At 40.1% G+C, this 16,231-nt stretch overlaps 1 protein-coding gene across 2 annotated transcripts in view; it reads left to right on the plus strand.

Annotated features, from left to right (window-relative positions):
* DIP2C (DIP2 disco-interacting protein 2 homolog C (Drosophila)) overlaps positions 1–16,231 on the plus strand; it is a 155,134-nt gene that overhangs the window by 75,015 nt on the left and 63,888 nt on the right. For both annotated transcript variants that reach the window (XM_009329878.1, XM_009329880.1), the window contains exons 17-21: positions 5,104–5,243; positions 6,858–6,994; positions 9,226–9,434; positions 10,296–10,410; positions 14,858–15,059. In XM_009329878.1, coding sequence (XP_009328153.1) covers positions 5,104–5,243; positions 6,858–6,994; positions 9,226–9,434; positions 10,296–10,410; positions 14,858–15,059 — 803 coding nt within the window. The remainder of the gene's footprint in view (positions 1–5,103; positions 5,244–6,857; positions 6,995–9,225; positions 9,435–10,295; positions 10,411–14,857; positions 15,060–16,231) is intronic.

Here is a 16,231-nt window from a genome sequence, read left to right on the forward strand (position 1 = left end):
CTGTTGTCTGTTTTAGCAGTTTTCCAAAAGTTTACCTTGAACAGTAGGCACTTTGTTTTTAAGTTCAGATTTCTGCAGCCATTTATAATTGCTTCACATGTTAAAACATGCGGTATAAAACTGTAAAGCACTGTAGTAGCATTAAGTAAAATACTTCCTGCCACAAAGTTTAAAATACACTGTCCAAGTGAAATTTAACTAGATTTTCAATTAGCTTTCCAACGAAACATTGCAGGAAGAAAGACATGAGGCCAAGAGTGTGGTTGACTTTCAGCCACCTCATTATTAACTTAAAACATCTGAAAGCTATCCATCAGGGACTTATCCTGTCCAGGTTAGTTGTCTTTCTGTGAACTACAGGATCTCAGAGAGCCCTTCATTCAGCTCCACCAGCCTGTTCTCAGCTTTATACCAAGGAGTACATTGTTTTTCCCTTGTGTTGGGTTTCCCTGCCATAGGCTGTGCAGACCTTTCGCTCCCTTGGAACGAGCTCTTGCTTGTAAGTGCAGAGAGGAGGTGGAATGGCAGCGGATGTCGCTTGTGCTGAGCACTGATTAATGGGAGAGGGTTTTCATTTCCTGTCCTAGCCCTGGAAAATCTGCCCCAGATCGCAGGTTATGAAGTGGGAGAACTCACTGCATCTCAACATACGATGGCTGGCATGCCCTTTCTAGACTTAAATTCTATGCTTATAGCCACCTGAAGCACTAGAGATTCATTTTCAAATTAACTAGCATTGAGAGCTTACATAAAAAAATTTATTAGCACATAAAATAGTGGATAATTCAAAAAAAAAAGTCATTTTTATCTTCAATGCCTCACTGTGTAATTACAGAGCAGTTCTTACTACAGTGAATGTTACTGAACACATATCTCCTTTTTTTGAAGTCTGAAACAATGGTAGGATAATACCAGCTGAACTTGGGAGCTTTAGTATTCTTCATTTTATTCAAGCCATCTCCACTGACAGTAAAGTCATTATCATACACGTTCCAAAGAGTTACAGCTGAAATATGTATTAAAATTACTCCCTGCAGAGCACAGATCCAGAGAGCTCCCTGTTAATGCTCCAACTCTTTCAAAATCTATATGTATTTTTACTGATCTTCCTACAAGGAAGAGTAACAAAACCAGTTCTCAGTTGAAATACCCTCATAGTTTGGAAAAAGACAGTCAGTAATAGACTAATAGGTACTTTAGCCTTAGAGCTGAATCATGAAGCCTAATATTTAAAGGAATGTGTCATGCAAATAATTCTTTATGGTATTCCCCTTTGGTTTATTGCCTATTAGTCTGAACCCACTTGCTTAAGGGAGTGCAAAAGTTTAAGTACAAGTCCGTTCCCATTTAAACGACTGGCAAAAAATAGTGGTAAAATAGATTGTATCTGTAAATGGTAGTAGTAACTGTTCTCAAAATGCTCTACAGCTACTCAGTATGAACAAATCAGCTTTGAAGTAGATGCACATTGTCCCTCTTTCATGATTAAGGAAACTAAAGGGGTAGGTTTGTCTGGTGGTTTAAGCTAAATTTACTTAGTATATGAAGTAGGTGGAATTACACCTTTCTCTAGCAAGCAGTCTTACAGAATTCCAAACCCAGTATTAGAAATATTGAATGTGTAAAGAAAATTTAAAATGTTAACTTTAAAATGAATTATAAATACATTGGAATGGGGTTATTTATTCAAGAGAGCCAGCATGGCTTCACCAAGGACAAGTACTGCCTGACCAACCTAGTGGCCTTCTATAATGGAGTGACTACATCAGTGGAGAAGGGAAGAGTTATGGATGTCATCTATCTGGACCTCTGTAAGGCCTTTGGCATAGTCGCCCACAACATCCTTCTCTCTAAACTGGAGAGATATGGATTTGACGGGTGGACTGTCCGGTGGGTGAGGAATTGGTTAGATGGTCACATCCAGAGGGTAGTGGTCAACAGCTCAATGTCCAGATGGAGATTGGTGACGAGTGGCGTCCCGCAGGGGTCCTTATTGGGACCGGTACTGTTTAATATCTTCATCAATGACATAGACAGTGGGATCAAGGGCACCCTCAGCAAGTTTGCAGATGACACCAAGCTGAGTGGTGTGGTTGACACGCCAGAGGGATGGGATGCCATCCAGAGGGACCTGGACAAGCTCGAGATGGTGGATGAAAAGCTGGACATGAGCCAGCAATGTGCGCTCGCAGTCCAGAAGGCCAATCGTATCCTGGGCTGCTTCCAAAGAAGCGTGGCCAGCAGGTCGAGGGAGGTGATTCTGCCCCTCTACTCAGTCCAGAAGGCCAATCGTATCCTGGGCTGCTTCCAAAGAAGCGTGGCCAGCAGGTCAAGGGAGGTGGTTCTGCCCCTCTACTCTGCTCTGGTGAGACTCCACCTGGAGTACTGCGTCCAGCTCTGGAGCCCTCAGCACAAGAAAGACACGGACCTGTTGGAGTGGGTGCAGAAGAGGGCCATGAAAATGATCAGGGGGATGGAACACCTCTCCTATGAAGAAAGGCTGAGAGAGTTGGGGTTGTTCAGCCTAGAGAAGAGAAGGCTTCAGGGAGACCTTATAGCAGCCTATCAGTACTTCAAGGGGGCTTCTAAAAAAGATGGGGGCAAACTTTTTAGCAGGGCCTGTTGTGACAGGACAAGGGGGAATGGCTTTAAACTAAAGGGGGGTAGATTTAGACTAGATCTAAGGAAGAAATTTTTTACACTGAGGGTGGTGAAGCACTGGCACAGGTTTCCCAGAGAGGTGGTGGATGCCCCATCCCTGGAAACATTCCAGGTCAGATTGGATGGGGCTCTGAGCAACCTGATGTCGTTGAAGATGTCCCTGCCCACGGCAGGGGGGTTGGACTAGATGATCTTTAGAGGTCCCTTCCAACCTAACTATTCTATGATTCTATGATTTATATCTCACCTTCTTTCCAAGTTATTTTTCTCTTTCTGCTTGGCAGAGATACTTGTTTTAGGGATGTTCCCATGTGGGTATCATGGACAGGACAAAATAAGATACCATATATTGCAGGATTGTTGCTGACAAGATACTTTCTGAGACAATGTATAGGTGCTGTCAGGTGCTTGGCTCCCCACCTCACTCCTCCATCCTGGTCCTCTGACTGTATTCCTTTTCAGTGTCAGATAACTAGTTGCCTGCAAGAGGAGACTCAAGCACAGTTAACTGGTGTCTCATTCAAGGATCCACCTCAACTACCAGGGTACCAGAAGTACTCTGAAATAGCAGCTCTGAAATGCCTGTCCTGTGGTCCCCAGGTCCTGGGCACCAACTCGTTCCTTCTGCACACCTGCTTCTGTTGCACAGCAGTTATTGCTAACAGGGGCAAAGCTGTTATCTCAACTGAGGCCACAGCAAGTGTAGCTCTGTTGGCAAGTCCCCCAGCGTGATCCTAGCAGGCCTCGTGCCTCCAGCTTCCATCCCTTGCACCCCTGTCCTGTACACAGCCAGTGTCTTTCAAAGCTGTGCCTGCTCTTCTTTTTAGCAGTCTTTGGATGTGATGAGTAAGGCAAGAAAATGTATGTGATTAACGTCTAGAGAGCCTCTGCTCCTAGAAGGTTGTGAGAAGCTGTGTGTGCCTGCAGGAGACCTCTCTTCTCATGAGCAGTAAAATGTATGTTTTGGGGAGCAAGGATGAGAGGAAGTTGATCAATAATGTCACGGAAAGTTCCTTTAACATGATGGGAATGTTATTTATCACAGCTGCTTGTTTACTAGCACCATTTGGTATGCTCTAATGCGTTTTCAAGCGTGCCCACATCCTTCTTTGTTGACAATGTCACTTGAGAAATATGCCTCGTAAAACCTATTAATTGAAATTTATAGTGCTGCTCACTGCAAGGCTTACGTGAGCATGATTGGCTAAGGCCCATCTAGTATTTCAAGCACAGTAGAGGAGAAATGTCATATAAAAGGACATTATCTGTTAAAAAATAGTTGTGTTATGATGTAGTATTTAGGAAAAATGCAGAATCTTGAACTAAATATTGGCTGGTTTATCCATCTTCAAAATAGCTGGAGTCTGGCTGCTTTACATGGATGCATTATCCATGCTCAAATCAGCATCGCGTTAGCTTCCAGTTTTGCATTTTAAAATGCAGGATGGTATAAGAATCTTTCCAGGCGTGAAAAGCCCTGACATATTCCCCTGACTTAGTAACTTGCATACATCAACATTCGTTTGCTCAAGCCGCACTCTACGTAGGTATAATTGTATCCACTGATACAGGAGGCGGTTTTATATTGAAACAAGTTGACAGAAGCTTGTGCTGATGCTGTGGAACTGTACAGCGTGTCGGCAGTGAATCTGAGCAAACTGAGGCGTTACAAAGAGGCTGCATCCACAACGTTTTGACCATGACTGATGAAGGTGTAATTTGTTTTAATTTTCATGTGGTAAATTAGAACAGGAAGAATTCAATTACATGCACTAAAATAAAGAAGGTAAAGTCCTTGCAGTTTCCACAGATACTTGGCAGTGAATCTATTACAACCTAATTTCTCTGTTTAGTAATTTTAAACACTGAAGTATCAGGAGTGGGAAGTCATATCTGTGATTTAAACACAGCATACTTGTAGTTTAATCTTGGCTTTGATACCAGTGTGCTAGAGTTAGGCTTTTAGTCTGGCAGGTGAGTTTGGTTTCCTAGTTCTAGGTTGCCTCAAAATAGGTAACATGCAGAGAGTTTATCAAGTTGTTTACTGATCAGTTACAAATATTTAGAGTGCAGTTTCCCTCCACATCATCTGCACTGCCTTTCAGTATTTTTAGAACAAGGCAAAAGGCCTTTACTTGGGTAATCAAGCAATCTTTATAAATCTATCTGAAAATTAAATACAGGCTGTTTTGGGTAAATGTTAGGTGTTACTTTCATCTCTGCAGCCCCATATATGTGGGTGGCTACTGAATGGAAGAGGTGACAGACATGATTCCTCAGAAATGACTGAAAAACAGGGTTCTGTCAGGTCTAGTAGGGGAAAAAAGAAGGTGAAATTTTAAACTCTCAAATAGGGGAGTATTTGCAATAGCAGTCCATTAAGAATAAGTAAATGCTTACATCTGCCTCATGGCGCACTGATGTTATAACTCATGGTTGCAGGCCAACAGATGACAGCAATCAGCCACCAGGCAGAGGAGTTCTGTCCATGCATGGTCTCACTTACGGAGTGATTCGAGTGGACTCTGAAGAAAAGCTTTCCGTTCTGACTGTCCAGGATGTTGGCTTAGTGATGCCAGGAGGTAAGGAACTTTCTTTGAAACTTACTATGATTCATCAATTTAAGTAATTAGCTGTAAAAAGTCATAGGTGGGCATACTTTGCTGTTAGACAACAAGCATTGGGATTAGAACACGTGTACTTGAAAACATTTTAGTCCAAAAGCATTACCTTGTAAAACTTCATAGTTTGGAAATCCCAAGATTTCTTCTCTCTGTTTACCTCCGTGGCTGTCCTTACTTGCATTAGTGGTGTGCTTTAAACAACCTGTCACCACATCAGAACATCCATTCCTTAACTGTGAGATACTGGTACAGAAAATAAGGAAGTTGAATTCTGATGTCTGGAGGCTGTAAATATCCATAAGCCTGACCCAGGTGAGACTCGGTAGTGAAAGTTTTCATAACCTATGCTAAGTATCAACAAAATTGCTATCTGAAGGCTTGCAGAATGTTTTTCCAAAGATCTTATGCTATCACCCAGTTACTAGAAAGAGGAGGTAGGACTGAACAGTTCATGTTGATAATTCAAACTGAAGCCAGTGCTTCTAAAGATGAAGATAAGATTTTTCATAAGAGCTAGATTTTAAATGAGATGTTATAGAGACTAGGAAAGGATAATGCTGTAGTTTTTCGTAAGAGGATGGCTGTTATGCACCAAAGGGATAAAACATAATGATGCATCTTACAAAATTTCAGTTTAAAAACTTAAAATAAAGGAAGATAAGATTGGTTGTTGTCTAATAGTTATCGTATAAGATATTATTATAGATGTGCCATCTTGCACTTCATACTACATTCTGATCATTTCAATAAACATGCTCCTGTTTATCCTCAGCGTGAGAGAAAGGTCATTCAAGATTCTTTACACTTGTACTTAAAAGACATGCTGAGTCATTCTTGGTCTGCCTTGTTCATCATATCCTCTTTCCAACTGCAAAATCTACACATACTGGACTCCTACTCCAGGGATTGTAGCTAAAGCAGCATACTTGATTCTTATTCACATGGCTCACACATAAAATAGTGCTTCTTCCTCAGACCAGAGCTTTCTAATCCCTCCCGTTTAGCTCCTGCTGTCTGTGCAGTCCTGTAAGACCGGTGAGAGGGAGTCTGAGCTCTGACAAATTCTTAGTAAAACAACCGTACTAGTCTCCTAGAATATCTTGATCTTTCACATGGTGTTACTTGCTACTTTGTGAGCGGTAGATTTCCTGGTTGCCTGCCTCCCTGGCGGTATAATTATTATCAAGAACTCCATTCGTTAGGTTACTTCATTTTGCGCTGACTGCAGCAAATCTGGTCTTCAGTATGCAAAACTGGGAACACAATCACATTTCACAATATTACTGATCAACTGAAATTTTAGAGCGCCAGGCAAATTAGGTTTTGTTATCAGTGTAAAGAGTGAGTTTACATAAAGATCTTTGCATTCTTTGTGTAAGTATTATTTATAATATAAATAACATTTGATAATGTTGAACACCTTAATGTTTGAGAAACCGATTGTTAGACATTGGAGACTACATATAATCTATTTGTTTATGGGAACTCCACCACAGTGTCTTTCCCACAGCATTTATATTATTCTGTAGTTCATTTTATAATATTTTTTAAAGTCCTTTGCTCTCCCTCTAGCTATAATGTGTTCAGTGAAGCCAGATGGAATTCCTCAGCTCTGTAAAACAGATGAAATAGGAGAACTTTGTGTATGTGCTATTGCAACGGGTACATCGTATTATGGACTCTCGGGCATGACCAAAAATACTTTTGAGGTAAGCTGTCCAAAAAATGCTATATAAAATTCTTCCTTTTTAATTTTTCTATTTCAGGATAATATTTCACATAAAATATTGATAGTAATAATATCAGAATAGTAGTAATAATCAATAATTGTGGCTTGGGTCCTTAGGTACTCTAGCCAGATAATCTGCACTGAAGCCCATTTCATTAAGTGTAATAGCAGATCTTTATGTGGGTTTAGTTTTGGCTTTGAAGAGCTTTTACTTTAATTTTGAAAGAAGATACCAGGGGCTGAAACAATCAGAAGGAAATCAGGAAGAAAGACAAAGTTCAAAAGGTAGTATTGTACAAGTCTATGAGCTAGCTACGTACAGAATTTGATTGTCGCAACCAGTAGGAAGGCTGCTGGGTATCTTTAAAAAGCAGTTTCCAACATTTCCACAATGCAGCCAGCGTTAAAGGCTTGCATTTATACAGAATCCTGACAGATGCAGTCTTCAAGAGGTATTTGAATAGCAAAGATACCTTTTCCTAACTAGTCCCCACCTGCTTTTGTTTGAAATGCCTTAGGTGAAAGGCTTTTTGCTTTGTGGAATCTGTTTTCCAGTAGGTTTCAGCTCCAGTGCAGACAGCTGTATTTATAGCTCTGTTGTACCTGCTTACTTGTTATCACTAACTTCTGCTGAAGCCAATATGAAAGGCTTAACAAATCAGAGAAATACTGAAAAAATTTGAGCTGAGATTTTTATTAAGTTCTGATCCTTTTCTCATTTAATAGTTGAGAAAAAAGTTAAGAAAAATACATTTACATTTCCCTTAACAAATGCTCTGATATTACCATTTTTAATAGACCAAACATGACTAATATCTCCTGCAAAATGCAGATCTGAATGTTGTAAACACTATACATTAAATAATTAATGGAGACTAGTGGATACGATTCTCCATCCTGCTATTGAAGCCACGAATCCTACTATGCTATTGTGATCTGAAATTTGTTGATAGCTGTTTGCTGTGCTACAAGTACATTCAGCAATACCCAGTGTGAGTGATAATCCCAGATTTGACATATTTCAGGGTAGAAAGGTACTTATGTTCATTTTGTAGTATGTGCTGTAATTGTAAAATCATTCATAATTCATAACTGAGTCTGCAGTTTAACAGCATATTTAGATTGATTTAGATTTATTCCTAATGGTAAGCAAATATATTGCCATTGAGTGAGCAGGACCACTCATTTTTGAAGTTAAGCATGTTCTTAGGAGCCCTCTCCACGTGGGCCTCTTTTCTCTTTTACTCTGTTGCAGGTATTAGAGAATCAGAGTTTTGTGTTCCTGAAATGAATTATGGCTGAGGATGTGTAAGCATTATATATTCAATAAGTCACACATGGGCATCTGGCAGCAGAATTTGACCTTTCTTTTTAGATGAGCCTTGAAGGACACTACATAGCCATGGTCTTCCACTTGCCATTGTATTAAATAACTTGCCTTTAGACTCTTTCAGTTTAAAGAAGCAATGGTAGGAAAGTGTGGTTGTGTCAGAATGCAGCTCAAAGTAGCTCACGTGCCAGAAGGATAACACTGTGCTAGTTAGGATAGGAAAAGTGGTAGAAATCTACCCTGTGGAAGTCACATATGCGTTTGGTATTCAAACATTTAGAGAGGCTCTGTATAGGGCTGTATTTTCACTTTCAGACATGCTACAGAAGGCATTATCACTGGTATTGTGAGGACTTAATTGACATTAGATAAAAATGTGGTCCGCTGCAAGAGTCATTAATGTACAGTACCTTAAAATAGCTTCACTTCTAGCCTGCGTATTTCTCTATACTGTGCTGGAAGTGAGCATGAGGTACTGAAAAGAACCTCTACTGTAATGTTTATGATTTAGTCTCTCAGGTAACCTATACATAGCACCTCAGGTTAGCTGCACTCTGCACAGCATTTTTTTTTATTCAATACTGTTTATGTTGATTTATATATATTTTTAAGGTCATAAGTGATCTACAGAGCCATGGTTAGGGAAAATGTGTATGGTAAACAGAGTGGGACTGAAGTTGCTGGAACTCAGGTATTGAAAATTACGCACACTAGTCTAGGAGTTTCCTGACACTCCCTTTATGGTCAGTGAAGAGTAAAGAGCATCACCAGCGACCTATTTACTTCGTTCCGGAAGAGCCATCTGAGGGAGCATGCCTGAAATATTTTGCAGCATGATCTCCGCGTATAGAATGGAAGACCTGTGTTTCTCTGTCTTACAGGTATTTCCTATGACCAGTTCTGGTGGCCCTATCACTGAATATCCTTTTATAAGGACCGGACTACTAGGCTTTATAGGACCAGGTGGACTTGTCTTTGTTATTGGCAAAATGGATGGTTTGATGGTTGTCAGTGGAAGAAGACATAATGCTGATGACATTGTAGCAACAGCACTGGCCGTGGAACCAATGAAATTTGTCTACAGGGGAAGGTTTGACCCTTTCTTTTCTTCTATTATGTAGAAATCCTTATTTTGCTTAGACCAGGTGTAAGTGACCCAAAATGCTTTCAGAAGGCAGTGCCTAATCTGCACTGGGCTTTCTGAAAGTTGCTGATATCAGTAAAATAGCAATGATACGAAATTTCTTTGCAGTTTCCCTACGTTGCTGTTTATATGGCTAGAACCAGGAGACAGCAGAGGGAAACCTAAGACAGTGTTGAGGCAGATACCAAGGTCCAAAATGGTGATTATTAAAATTTCCTGTTGAACAGTTGGTTAATTCTGAAGGTGTTGACTCAACAGAATCCTAGCTCTCCAAGTTGAACATTTCCCATGTGCCTAACACTGAAGTTCTTGAACATGACAGCAGTTCCTTGTGTGACCTTCTTGAGGTGCTGAAACTGAGCAGGAGACATCTAAAACTTCTGAAAAGCCTAATGCAGTAACATGCGCTCACACGTGATCACATGGCAGACCTCTCACAAAATGATGTTGCAATTACTTTCTCTTAAGGTGGGGCCAAAGAAGGTGCTTATGCTGGCTGTTATACAACAGTTTAACAACCACCTCAGTGTGACCCAAATGTAGTGCTTTTCTTATGCCAAGAAGGTTCACTTCTCCAACCCTGCATTATGCCTGTATTTGCATGATTCTAGAACAAACCCCCCTATTTCTCCTCCAGAAGTTACCCAAAACTGTTCTTGTTGCTTTTTCCCCATAAATAAAATACTAATTGATGCACAGTTGTCTGAGTAATAAGTAACAAAATCATAGTTATGGAGGGTTAACTTAGAAGACAGGTTTTTCCATCTGTCCTGGCACTAAGTACTCTTCTCTCCTTCTCTTCTACAGAATAGCAGTATTTTCAGTAAGCGTGCTGCACGATGAAAGGATAGTTATTGTTGCTGAGCAAAGGCCAGATTCCACAGAGGAAGACAGTTTTCAATGGATGAGTAGAGTTCTCCAGGTAATGCTCTTTATGTATGTTTGGAAGCTATTTTTTCCTGCTTTATATTCTTTTTATTGATCTTTCAGGCCCCCAAGGTAACTGACATTTGTCTTTGAATAATTGTAAGTCCACCTTCAGTTGCACTTGCACCTAATGAGCACAAAATTAGATTCTTCTGAGTGACAGTTCCTATTTGGGCCACACATATGCAAAGAGTGAGCCTTTTCCTAATCAAAATGCTGTAGGAAAACAGGGATGAATTGAAGTAAGTAATAGCAAGGAGAGAGTAGCATATGGTTCATAAGGATATAGTCATTCATTACTTCAAAAGGGTAATGAATGAATGTATTATATACTCGTACTGTCAAAAGCTACCAAAGTCTCTGACTAAACAGTTATTGGCACTGGTATGGAGTTGACCTCATCAAAAGTAGATACACGTATCTGAGCTAGATCTCCAGATTTTTTTTTTTAATCAATGGGAGAGAATTAGGTGTTTCTAGTGTACCATGTTGATAGCTAAAGTAAACGGAATGAAACACAGCCTAAAAATGCCAATTTCTCTCCACTGAAATGAAGGGAAGTGATTGGTTAGCTCAGATGTAGGTATCTACAGTGAGGTTACCTGCATAAAGGACACCTATTGTGAGGAATTCCATTCCATCTGTCTGGTGGATCATGCAAGGCACATAACCGCTGTGATGAAACCCACCTTGATGGTGTTGTGGACACTTTGACCACAAGACAAGCTACTGAATACTAAAAAATTCTGATCTTCTCCTTACATATAGCAGTCCAAGTTAAGGCAATATCATTAACCGTACTCAAAGTTTTTTCAACTTGAACGTCCACACACAAAAAATGAGATACTTTAGATAGCAGTCATCTTCCATCTCCTCCATCTCCATGGTTAAGCCAATTCTCACTCAAAAGCAATAGGTTTAATGGAGATGTAGTCAAATGAAGTCTGTCTGTTGCTACCTTGTGAAATGGTCCCTACCTGTTACTTCCACTTCCCTTGCTTACCTTCCTTTCTATCCTTCCTCAAGGACTCTTCTCGGGTAAATATATTGCAAACATCTTTTTTGCTTTACCCAAGAGCCAAAGAAAAAGATCCCACACAATTCAGAGAAGATGTTTTTATTCATTATTGCTTTGTACTGAATAAGAAAGGGAATCTATCTACAGTATCCTTGAACAGACTGAACAAATAAGCTTTCATCCATCTCAAGACAGGTTTGTCTGCTGTCTTGATTTAGAAGGTAACTACATTTCATACAGCTAGAGGCATCTCATATTCACAGTAGATCTAAATTATTACCAAGAAAAGCTAGAACCTCTAGCTTGTCCATGACACAGAAAGCCTTTGGAGCACCTAGGGCAACCTATTTTAGAAGGAGAGGCTTTTGGATTGCCCATGCTTTGACAATTTTTGTCAAGTAACAAGCTCCTAAGAAAAGGTTGAAATTCTGGACTTAACACTTCTCCAGTTTTGTTAGCTGAGCATTTTTGTGACTTTTACAGAAATGATGTCTTACACCATCAGAGTCAGTGGAATTAAAGTACTGAACACTGTGGAAGTCCAGTGTCAGGTTGCTCCTGCCAAAAGTCAGTTATTATTCTGAGTATGATCAAGTCACAGCAGTCTCTGGGAGTGGTAGGCCATATATCAAAGTATACATTTGTACAGAAAGTACACCCCTGTGTGAAGTCTTCAACTCTGGCATGCATCACTATGTGAAGAAATTTCTGGTTCCACTTCAGCTGAGAGCGGAGATGGAGGACAGAAGCCAGGAACATGTGGGATGCATTGTGCCTCCTTCCCAATCAGATATTTAATGACAGATGTCAGGAAGTGGTAACCAGTTGTATCTGAATCATCTGCTAGTGATGAGCAACGTAATGATATCACATTTGTGTCATGACTCTCAATGACGTCCATGATAACAAACTACCAAATTGCTACTCATTTATGATGATATTTGTGAGACTCGTCTGAATCCCTGCGTGTGCTGCCCTGTGCCAGCCCTGCCCTACACTGCCTGCTTCTGCTGTGCCTTGCTGTGTCTCTGCATCTCTTCCCTAGAGTTGAGCTGCATCGATTTGCAGGACTTGTTTCCAGTGGGTTGCACCTTGTTCTGACTCTCCCTGGCCGTTCCTGCTCCTCAGCAGAGGGCTGAAGGACAGTAGAGCTGCTGTACGTATGGGACTATGTTGGACTGCATCTGTGGGTTTTAGCAGAGTCATGGTTGGGAGAGAGTGGTCAGGCTGGGTAGAGAGTGTCTTGAGAGTAGTGGAGGAGTGTGGTTTTTTAGTGACAGCGTGAGTGAAGATCCCACGTTTAGTCAGATGGATCCTATTCATTCATCTCCCAGACTGCTGCAAACTGATCGGACCTTTCAGGCAGAGTTGGGGCTCCTGTACCTGACAGACTGGATGTTAGTTTTACCAGTGCCAACGCACTGGCAGGACTTGACAGAACTAGGCAAAGCTAGGAGATCTACTGCAGTTCTGGAGAGTGTCTGCCTGGAGAATTTTGTCAGAATGAGATGTTTTCTTAGCTTGAACAACAGAGCAATCTGGACTCTGCAAGTCCTGGTATCTCTAATACATTTTCTCAATGAAACAGAGGGATAAATATTTCAGATACTCTGTTTACTTCTGGCTGGACAGACTAATTTGAAAAAACAAGCCATCTCATCAAGAGGCATAAATGCCAGCAGTATTAAAATTGACTGGTACTCTTGTCTCACAAAATTATATGGCTCCGTTCATTAGGGCTCATCCTTGTGAAACAAAGTAATTCCCTGCTTCAGTGCCAAATTCCAAAGTGTGAAAGGTGACAGTTTTGAATGACCCATGACAATTTATCAGGCGTTGTGCTGCAGAGGTAGCTATCGAAGGAGACAGTTCAGAAGTCACGGGGGAATCATTATATATAACACCCTTCATCCCACCCCAGCTGAGTATTGCTTTCCATTCAGCAACTAGAGGAGCCACACTGTCCTATGTTTGAATAAGAGTGGTTACTTGCCCCATAACAGTTTTCCTTCAAGCTGATGTCAGGTGAGGATCCCATGATTTATCGCTGCTTTTCAGAACCTACAAATAACATTATGATTAGGACGTTATGATGGTTTCTGCCAGAAGCATGAGACATTGTGTGTTGGCTGTCATATATAGCTCACTATTGCTGATCTTTCAGGTAAGGTGTATGTAGACCAGCAGCAAAGTCTTCCAGTACTACCATGAGATCTACCACTACTAAAACTGCAATGTTTGTGAAATGAGTAACTGCTTTATTATTCTTTCTTATGAAATGTTGCAATCAAATAAATAAAAAACGAAGCAAACAGAAGCCAGAAGCAAAGTATTACTTAGAGTCTGTGTAGAAGTAATCCGTAATTTATTGGTCTACACTTAAGTACATAACTATAAATGATTATTTGATTCTCAGAATATAGATTATATCTTCAAGGCAACAGATGTATGCGTTCACTTTTCTCACAGTTAAAAATTAAAATGCAAGTTAAGTAAATTATCTTTTTGAACATCTAACTACTCATTAGAGATGCTGTCTGTAAGTTGTTTCTCAGTCTGCTTGGATGTCTGAAGTTGTTTTTCTAACTCGCTCCAATTTTTGTTACCAATGTGAGGAAAATAACCAGTTAAAATGTGTATGGAATTAAAATCTTAAGTGCATGGATATTCATATTTAACTAAATTAATTACATAGATACTGTACATTATAAATTTTTTGAAAGTGTTGCAGTTTACTCCACTTGTCAGACAATGAACATGGTTATTATAAGATTCAAAGAAGCTTATTTTTCAGGTTTTCATTCAACAGGGTTTTTTTCAAGTGGATAGTTTCATAGTTTTCCCTTATATTGTACCAATTCCCATTCCTGCCTGTGGATCTTTTGCACAGAGATCAGGGAGTGAAACAGTTATTATCTTAGAAAAATTTAAAATATTTATAAGCTACATACATCAGTAAGTATATGGTGATATATGTGCAACTTCTGAAATTTTTTTTTGCTTTGCAAGATGGACTGGATGTTAAGTTGATAGGAATCCTTTGAACTTTAATTCTGAGAAGCATGCCGGTTAAAATCACTTTCACATGAGTTGCCAGCCCATCTTGGTAATAAATCTCCAGGATACGTGCTACTAACATGTGCCTAAGGGATGCCTAGGTAGCATTTCTTAATAGATTTCTGTGTATTTATCACCAGGTTTTTGTTTGCTTTTTTATCTTCTGGAATGAGTGTAATAACATCAGTGTTACATTTCCGTCCACCTGTTCCCACTGAAAAGAACCTCCTTACCACTGACATTGCTGAAGTGTCTTTCCATTGCCAGTTAATTATTAGGGTTGTTTTATGCAGTAATTCAGAACAACATGTGCTTGTTGTGATGAAAAATTAGCCTTTCATTAAAATCGACTTCCTGCTTTTTTTAGGCTATTGACAGTATTCATCAAGTGGGAGTCTACTGCTTAGCGCTCGTACCAGCAAACACGCTTCCCAAGACGCCGCTGGGAGGAATACACCTGTCAGAAACCAAACAGCTCTTCTTGGAAGGATCACTGCATCCTTGTAATGTGCTGATGTGTCCTCACACATGTGTAACAAACCTGCCTAAACCAAGGCAAAAGCAACCAGGTAAGATGAGTGAAGGCAAAGGGACCATGACTTAAAGCTGTGTGTTCATGGTACTGTATGGAGCAAAATCAAGTAACTGTTAATGCAGGTGAGAATCAGCTCGATCAGCTGTTCCTGTTAAATATTCCAGGTGTGTTAAGGACATCATTGGTTTTGGCAGAAGCTAGAAGTACCTTCACAAAGAGTGCAAGGAAAAATGCTCCAAAAACCTAAGTTCAGTAAAGATGAAGACATTTTTATCACTCTAGAAGGCACTGCTGAGACTGTACCTGGAGTTCCTTGTAAATTCCTGGTTAGTTATGTTTAAAGAGGATGGACTGAGACCGAAACAGAGAAAGATAAAATCTTGGCTTATTTGAAGGCTGAGTTTGAAAAGTAGAAATAGAGAGGAAGAGGACACTAAATAAATATTGGAAGAAGAGCAAATACTTAAAAACTGGTCATGAATAAATTAAACTCAAGAATGAGGATAAAGGTTTTTACCTGAGTAGGGAAGTTCTGGATTATTCTTACAGCAGGTATATTTGAGAGAAAACCCTAACTAGTTTTAAGATGGTTCTGCCACACTTTATGAAGAATATTGGATTAAATGATACAGCAAAGCACTGACTCAAATGACCGAGGAAGCCCTTGTAGGCTGCTGTAGTCCAGTCACTGGTTATTCATGCCCAATGAACAAGAACCTTTTTAGCAGATTTTTTACTTTGAATCCAATTGCAGATTTTAGTACTCAGATTAATTTCAAGGATTTCTGGATCTGTAGCCTCAGGCTTAAGACCTGAATTCAGCTACGTTATACTAAGCGTTGGTTACTTTCCGCTCTGAAAACCAGCTTGAAAAACACTATGAAGTGTTTTTACCCTCTGGATCTCGAATATGGGGACTATCCGTCATTAATTCAGTGCAAGTTTGCCAAAAACATCAGATTGTTTCTTTATTTAAAACCCTTGGACAAATGTTTCGGAAATCAAAACCATAATCTCAGTTTGCGGGTACTGGGACTGTCAGAGGCTAACAGTGACTTCCCCTGACTTATCAAAAGCAATGAAGCCTTTAACTGCAGTGCTCAATTTTGTATTTCCTTGTTGCTGCTTGTTGTGGTTTAACCTCAGTCGGCAACTGAGCACCACACAGCCACTCGCTCACTCCCCACCCCCCGGTGGGTTGGGGGA

This window comes from Pygoscelis adeliae, unplaced genomic scaffold (genome assembly GCF_000699105.1).
Source record: "Pygoscelis adeliae isolate BGI_AS28 unplaced genomic scaffold, ASM69910v1 Scaffold238, whole genome shotgun sequence".
NCBI lineage: Eukaryota > Metazoa > Chordata > Aves > Sphenisciformes > Spheniscidae > Pygoscelis > Pygoscelis adeliae.